The sequence below is a fragment of the Cucumis sativus genome, unplaced genomic scaffold, assembly GCF_000004075.3.
Source record: "Cucumis sativus cultivar 9930 unplaced genomic scaffold, Cucumber_9930_V3 scaffold76, whole genome shotgun sequence".
Classification (NCBI taxonomy): Eukaryota; Viridiplantae; Streptophyta; class Magnoliopsida; order Cucurbitales; family Cucurbitaceae; genus Cucumis; species Cucumis sativus.
In genome coordinates this window covers 134,059-142,593 of record NW_022279567.1, presented here as the reverse complement: position 1 = coordinate 142,593, position 8,535 = coordinate 134,059, and the positions used below count along the sequence as shown (strand labels likewise).

The 8,535-nt window shown below is 38.4% G+C and overlaps 1 protein-coding gene across 1 annotated transcript; it reads right to left on the bottom strand.

Moving 5' to 3' along the window:
- Window positions 1–7,269: 7,269 nt before the first annotated feature.
- Window positions 7,270–8,078, bottom strand: LOC116406223 (U11/U12 small nuclear ribonucleoprotein 31 kDa protein-like). Its single transcript, XM_031889927.1, has one exon. The coding sequence runs from the start codon at window positions 8,040–8,042 to the stop codon at window positions 7,467–7,469; it is 576 nt and encodes a 191-aa protein (XP_031745787.1). The 5' UTR covers window positions 8,043–8,078; the 3' UTR covers window positions 7,270–7,466.
- Window positions 8,079–8,535: the final 457 nt, after the last annotated feature.

Genomic DNA, 8,535 nt, shown 5'->3' with positions numbered 1-8,535 from the left:
AACTGATGGAACGACCGGAGTTGTTCTGATTGTTTGGTCCTCGCCAGTTGTTTCCTGTATTCGCTTGGAAGGGCTTGCGATCTCCACCTTGTCGCTTGTCTCCCTCTGCAGTCTTCGGGGAATTTGGGCGGTTGTTTCTGTTTCCTCCAGAGGAGGAAGCTTGATGTCGTCTTGCATCTTGAGATTCGCTAGATAAGTCAAACAACCGTTCAGCCACTGCGTATGCTGACGTGAGGTCTTGAATTCGTTTCTCATACAACTTGGTCCTAGCCCACGGCTTCAAGCCCTCGACAAAACATAAAACTGTCTTTCTCGGTCATGTCGCGTATGTCCAACATCACCCCCGCAAACTGTTTCACGTAGTCCTGAATGTTTCCCGTGTGCTTCAATTCACGCAGCTTCCGTCGGGCTAGAATTTCGACATTCTCAGGGAAAAATTGCGAACGAAGTTCTCCTTTTAGGGCATCCCACGTGTCGATTGTGCAACGCCCTTCTTGAATGTCCATGTATCGACCTCCACCATAACTTCGCATCTTCTGACAGATGCATGGTTGCCAACGTCACCTTGGCCTCTTCAGTAATTGTGTTCGTGGCTTTGTAATACTGCTCGACATCAAAGATGAAGTTTTCCAATGCCTTGGCATCTCTCGCCCCACAGAAGGGCTTGGGCTCAGGAACCTTGATTCTGCCCACAGGAATGGCTCCTCCAGCTGGAGCCTGGTTTGCTAGTTCTCGTATAGTAAGGTTCACCCTCGTGTTTACCTATGCGAGCTCATTCCTCACGACATCGAGGGTTGCTCGAAAATCCTCTGTCATGCCGTTGATCATCTCCAACATGTTCTTTTGCGAGTTATCAAGCTCCATAACTCGTTCTTCCATCTGGGCAATAGAGCCCGATGAACTGGCCCCAAGCTCGTAGGCGACATTTCCCGTTTCATTACTCGGGACTCTAGAGTGTCGACTCTAGTCAGTAACTCTTGGATGGGTAGTCCGTCAAGGCGATCGGACACGGCTTCAATGCCATCAGCTTTCTTGGCAATATCCTCAAGCCGCTGTTCCAAGAACTGGATGGAATCAGGAACTTCCACCAGGTAGAGCATCTGCTCTTCGATTCCCACAAGTCGCTCATCATGGGTCTTGCTAGACTGTTTCGCCACCGACATCTTTCTGTCACGCACTGTCAACTAGCCAACCTGGCTCTGATACCACTTGTCACAATCGTAATTCTTCAAACACGATGTGAACGATTGTGCGGCACTTGTTCTAGCTCGACGAACAAGTCAGCCGATCAAAATCCACAAATCGCGGACAACTTTAACACATGCTTCAACCTCCCCTCACGTTCTTGGAAAATATTTTTAGAAAACGTGAAAGATGATTAAATTGATTGAAAACATTGTTAAAACAAGCATTGAAGACTGTCAATTGCAATAAGAAAGCATAGATTGCAAAGAGTACGACAATGCTTGGGCGGGGATTCAACAGGTATGCCTCCCCTATAGTACATTTTTAACATTTTCATCTCTGGTAGGCTTGCATATGAAAATGCCGAAACGTCACACCCAAGCATATCGACTTGAAATTTAAAGCAACTACCTAAACTACATACAAGACATAAAGACAAGATAAATTGGGGCTAATCGGAGCATACGGCCATAGGTAAACACACCTTGGACAAGTATGTCCGTTACACTAGGCCTCCAATCACCCAAGTTTACCAAAGGAGGGGTAAAAATAAAAATTCCACCTAGACAACATGGTTGTTAGGATGACCAGTGGTCCTAACAACACGTGGCAGCAGCAGAAAGGGAATATATATATAGGCGTTTTTTGCTAGGGCTGATTATCTTGGTTATTATGTATTTTGAATGAACGTTGTTCATTGGGGAGAGAGCAGCCCTCTTACTTGGTTGAAGCTTATGATTCCATATTGAATATATATACACACATATATCAGCTTCTCTCCATTGTACTGTGTGTTTGTGAGTGTGCTGGAAATATTCTTTGTATTTGTGTGGGTGTGGGTTGAATCTTTTGCAGGTGAAACAAGAACCTACCAGGGGGGACCACTTTGGTAGGGCCGGGAGTTAGAGGAAAGAGATAAAAGAAAGGAAGCTACAGAGGGAGGGGGTATGGAACTTTGAGGAAGGAAATCTACATTACTCCTTGAGAGAGGGAAAGCAGAGGGTCCAAGTTCATCTTTGAATTGTTCTTGAGTCTTTTATTTGGTTGCTATTAGTTTGAGTAATTTTTGCTTTGAATCTGTAATCGCGATCAATACTCTATTGATCCACGAAGAGTCTCAATAATTCGTGTAAGTTTTCATATTATATCAACATATACGAACACTGCTGTGGTGTTCTATCATAATTCTGAGATACTGAGCTTCGTTTAAGATCCTTCACTGTGGCCAAACCGAGTTTGTGAGTTGAACCTTTCATGTATTTATGAGAAATGTTTCTTTATCTATTTGAACCCTAAACAAGTAAAAGAACATAATGTAGATGGTAACCGGCTTGACTCAACCATCTCAATCCACACTTCACTTTTCTTTTTCAACTAAGCTCGAGGGTATGTTAAGATGGAGTAGAAGAACATAGGATATTATTTTAGAGTTATGGAGAGATGAGACAGAAACTGTGAAGGTGATTGTTTTAGAAATGTGTGCTGATGAGAGTAAGAAAAGGAAGATTTGGTTATGTGGTAATGGTAGATTCGGAAACATAGGATTCTTAAAAAAATTTATATATCTCTCTCTCTTTTTAAAGGAGTGATAATAAATAAATAAATAAAACAAAAAAACTTTTCTGGGTTTCACAACGTTGCTTCAACCTCAGCCTTTGCTGCTTAGATTCACTCAAACTGTTTTAAAAGCTGTGTCCTTTTTTCCCACTTCCCAATCCAATTTCCCCCTCCTCCCTCCTCCCTCCTCCCCACTCCCCCGTTCCCGAGCGTGACCTCACACTCCTTCTATTCTTTCTTTCTTTCTTCAAACCAAAAATATATTATAAATTTAATTTTATAAGATCCTAAAGTTGACATTTTTCTCTTTTAATTTTTTGGAGGACTTAAACAAGTAAAAGGACGAAATGTATAATTAGTTAGAGGAGGACTTAAACAAGTAAAAGAACCAAATGAAGCAAGCTCAAGCAACAAATTTTCTGTTAAGTAAGCATAAATATTAACTAGAGACTTAAATAAAATATTTCACCACCACCACCACAACAACAACAAAAAACCCAAATATATCGCCATTGACAACAGAAACAGATCAATATAAGCACAATACATTACATGGAAAATATGGAGATAAACGACATGAAGGTTTCCCTTTCACTTACAAAGAGAATCATTAAGTAACTTCTCGTTGTTAGTACCAATATCTAGCATTACTGGAAGAATCTGCCAATTAAACAAGAGTAAACTTAATGAAATTCAAAAAGTGGGGTTAAGAAAAGTTGCTAAAAAAATGTCAACATTAAATGATATTCGTATTCTTAGATAATCTACAAATTTCATGAAGAAAAGACTGCAGACTTGAGAGTTACCCCCACAATCAGGAATACTTGCTGGAACGGGAAAAAGATATCGGCAAATTCTAAACACGGCACACTAAAACTCTCACTCTCCTGGTTCATGCCTAAAATCACATGTACATGTCAATGCTGATAGTGCCTCTTTCACTGAAACAAACCAAATTTCAGTACCAACTAAGATTCAGAAAATAAGGTATTTAAGATGCAGCAAATAAGGTATTTAAGATGCAGGAAATAAGATAGTTAAAATGCAGGAAATAAGGTAGTTAAGATGCAGAAAATAAGGAAACACCCCACATCACTACAGTGCATAACAAATCTATCACATAAGCACAAAGATAAATACCGAGTGTATTAGTTGAAACTTAGCAAAAACAAAAAGGACATAAGCTTATTCTCAAAATTCAGAATCTCACGTCACAAACCCGAGCTTAGTGCTCAAGGGTTGACAGTCATGCCTTTTATGCAAGATCTAAGAAGTTATGATGCTCGTTATTGTAATGAAAAACTTTTGAAAAATTTTGAAATTTGGGCAAAATTTGAAATCCCCCAAGTTTAGACTAAACAAGCGAGCTATTATCCACCCTTCGCTTAAAAAATTTCTTGGAAGTAGCCCAACATGAGAAGATAAAACAATCTGAATGCAGGCAATCCTATAAACAATTAAAACAATAGCCACAACTGATTGAAATCAAGTTGGATAAACAACCATTGGATGAAGGGAGGGCGTTGAGCTTGTCTAAGAAAAACATACTCTTTGAGGGTTTATGCCAGCAGCAGCAACATACATATCCAGCTTTCCTGTAGGTATTCCTATACCCTGTAGGTTCTCACCTGCAATTTGATGTACTCCTTTTCTTTCTTCTTCATCTCATGTATTTGTTGAGTTCTTACTTGCTTTGCACACAAACAGAAAACAACATTAGTACTAAAATTATTACATAGAAACTAGTATCTATCTCACAGCATCCAACTACCATAACCTGATTGCCAATAACCCTTCTCTGGAGTTCAACATTTTCCTACTGTAGCTTGTCAATTTGAGCTTTAAAAGCAGCCTTACCTTTGGCTTCCTGTGGAAAAGAACTTCCTTGTTCAATGTTAAATAGAGAGAAATCATGGAATTTAGACAAGTCTCGAGATTGTACTATTCGTGTAACTGTTGCAATCTCCCTATCTTTAACTTGTACTACCGACTTTAGCCTCTCAACTTTGGTCTCCAACCTTGATATATCTTAATGTAGCCTGCCACAAGAAAATAAAGGTGACTGAATACAGGGAACCATGGTTGTGTGAAGGAATATTAAAAAGCTTTGCAACATCATTACCCTGAAATGAACTACATTTATTCCATATCTTAAACCAATCTCCCATAACAAGAAATGAACCAAAATTAGAAACAGTAGCTCTTTCAACACTACCGAAAGACATAATCTCACGAAGACACTTGGCAATAAAATCGAATCTTTAACGCATCACCATTCTCATCAAATGTTAAACAAATCTCCTCTTGATTCCAATTATTTGATAAGCGAGAAACAAAATAGATCATATTAAGTAACACAAATTCACGAAAAATCAAACATAATAGATCATTAAATTGAAATGTGACGGTAGACTTGACTAAGCCTGATCCTCTTAGCTCAGAAGACAAGGACGGGTCGTGTTATGAGAAATGTCAAGGTAGACTAAATCTCATGTAAGTCACTAGTCAAATAAACCAACAGCTAAAACAAAGCAAAACAATAACAAAAACCCACAAAGATGTTGTAACGACAGTAAGACGTATTGGTTATGATAAACATATACTACTATGAGTTAGGAAGATCATGGATCCAGCCAAAATTATAGATGAATCAGTGATAATCAAAAGTTGAAATCAGTGATATCGAATATTTCTTTAACCCAATATGTTTAAGGTTGCATTTTGTTGTTTCCACACACATCTTGTGACTATGATCAAAGCATTGAAAGTGCAAGAATATAAGTTATAGAATAGATAGATTCAAATATATTAGCAATATTTTTTGCGGTACATCAGAGATTTAGAAGTAAGAAATTATATGAATGATAAATCAAAATAGTTCAGAGACATGGCACCTTTTCCTCACGTAGCTCCACTAAAACAAAGTGGTAAAGGGGAGAAAGCTAAAATGTGGCAAATGCCTTCTTCGCTAAAATGTGGCAAATGCCTTCTTCTTTCAAACATGAAGAGATTGATCACAAAGTCAAGTTGAAAGCTAAAAAAACTTAAGCCTCTATTTGGCAACAATTTTGTTTCACAAAATTATGCTTATGAAAATTACTTATGACTAAACTTCTTTGAACAATTGATAAAAATGTTCTTGAAAACTACTTTTTCTTTCCTAGTCTTTGAACAGAAGAAAACAAACAAAACTAAAAGCAAAATTATTAGAAAATGTGCCTAAATGGACAAATAGTCAGTAGGAAGAAGAGGATTACAATATATTAGGTTAAAATGTTGAACTATGATGCTAACTAGAAGAGAGCAGACCACCTAACACTGATCCAAACCACAAGGTATGAACCTTAAAATTGGTGAACGTGTATCCACTTTAAAGGTTTAAGTAATGACTTCACTCTCATTATCGATTGATGTCATTGGATTGATTTTTCTCCCAAGTCCCTTGGGTTTTCTGGAGTTCCCCACCCTTGCTTTTCATCTAATCTTAGTGAAGAGTTCTCTTTTGGCTCATCTGAAACAAATGCCACCATCGTACTTTCAAAGATAAGGAATCCGACTTCACTCACTTTTCGATCATCTTTTGTATACAACCTTCACTTGGTGTAAATTCACCCCACACTTTCATTATTACAATCTTACTTCTCTTATATCACAATGGAATAATCTTTGTAATCTCTCGCAGCATATGTGCTCTTTTGTAATTTCATCCCATCAATGAAATTATTTATATGTTTCTGATAAAAGAAATGTCTCCTCAAAAAGAATAATAATAACAATAATGTTTGATCAAAGAATCCTTTGGACAAGTCTTGGCACATTGGGAAATCAAGCCCTTGGCATTAAACGCCGAGATCATGATATGGGAATTCCAAAATGTACAAAAATACAAATATTGCTCATGCTCATGAGATTGAATAAGCAACTTATACTCTCTGACTGCAGAAATCCTTAACTCTTAAAAGAAAACAGGAGGCATTGGAAGATGAGTATTTATTACCACTTCCAAATTCCAGTGTAGTGCTCATATACTGTTAACAGCGGTGCCTAAATCCTTGGGGTATTCGGTAGACCGTCATCGGATGAGATTGTAATGTAATGTAATCAATAACCAATGGTTGGATTCAGCGTTTTAGAGCCGATTTGTAATTAAACTCATACATTTCAGCTCTCCAAAGAGAGTCTTTGAATTCAACATAACATTTCTAGTTTCAATTACTAACCTATTGGTGGAGAGCAAGTGCCATAGGTTAAGAGTTAGTATTCCAATCCTGACTACTCCTGACATTACCACGAAGTGTAGACTACATACCTGTAACTCATTATTACTTATCGCACCCGGCAGCCCAAAATCTAAACTCTGTAAGCTTTATCTCATCTAACAATGCCACCCAAAAATCATGCACCAAAATCAACCAGAAATAGAGGTTCAAAATATAATGGAACGGCAGATAAAAACAATACAATAGTAAAAACCACGCACCTTTTACAAACTCTTCCCAAAGAGACAGGCTCAGTTAATCATCTTCGTCGCTCTCGTCACTGAAATAACTTGCTTTCTTCTCTTTTTTCTTCTCTACAATGTTCTCAACGCCAGTCAGGAGTCTCTGGTCTGCATCTCCATCCACCACCGAGGCCCAATTGTCATCCTCAAACCCTTCTCCAACATCCGATCCCCAATCCTCCTCGTGCCTAGCACCAACTCCACCCCTTCTTACCCGCTTCGATTATGGTCGCTCCCTTGGCCCCAATTGATTTTTAGGGCATTCATAAGACAAATGCCCATCAATTGCGCCGCACTCGTAGCACCTACTCTTATCCTTATAAACCCTCTTCCTTATAAACTCAGCGGCACGACCATTATCAGTCGCTATAGCAGCCTTAAGAACACGGCCATTCAAAATCTTCCCGTGCATCTGTTTCGCGGCCTTCACCGCGTCATCCTGAGAAATAAACTGGACGAAGGCAACGCCGCGAGACTTGCGAGTCTGTCGATCTTTCAACACCGTAACACGAGCGATCTTACCAAAGTTGGAGAAGAGAGTGTGGAGGTCGGAATTAGTGAGTGAATAGTCGAAATTGGAAACATAGAGAGTAGACTTCGAAGGAACCAAACCTCCAGAACCACCGCCAGACTTAGTGGAAGAGTGTGAGTGTGAGTGCGATTGCGATGAGAAGTGCGACTGTGAAGACGACGGCAGCGACGGGTCAGAAGAGGGGGCGGAGGGATACCGGTAATAGAAGGTTTCGTCCTCGTCGCTGTCGCTAGTAGGGCTATTGGTTTTCTTTCCCTTGGGCGCCATTTTTTCACCCGAGTGCCGTAAACAAAACCTATAGAATGAAAATATAGACTTAAGGTTTAGGAAATCGACCAAATCTAGGAACGAGACAATTACTACGAGCGGTTTGTTTTATTTAATATTAAATAATAAATAGATTTGGTTAATTTCGATTGTTTGAATTGATTTTTTTTAAAGTCAATGCTCACTCCTAAGTTTCACTAACTTTTTGCAATATCACTCTCTATAAATAAATTGTTTCTTCATCTTTAGAGAGACATCATATTCATATAAACAAATTCTTTTAGGAGAAGTTTGGTGCATAGTATTATAGTTTAAGTTGTTATAGTCGTGTTTAGGGTACATAATATTATAATATTAGTTATTATAATTTGTGTTTATGTGTAAATTATTATAGTACGAGTTATTATATTATGTGTTTGAGTATAAATTATTATAATCCGACAAAATTGAGAATCAAAGTGACCATTCTTATTTTGAAAAAGAAAAAAAATCC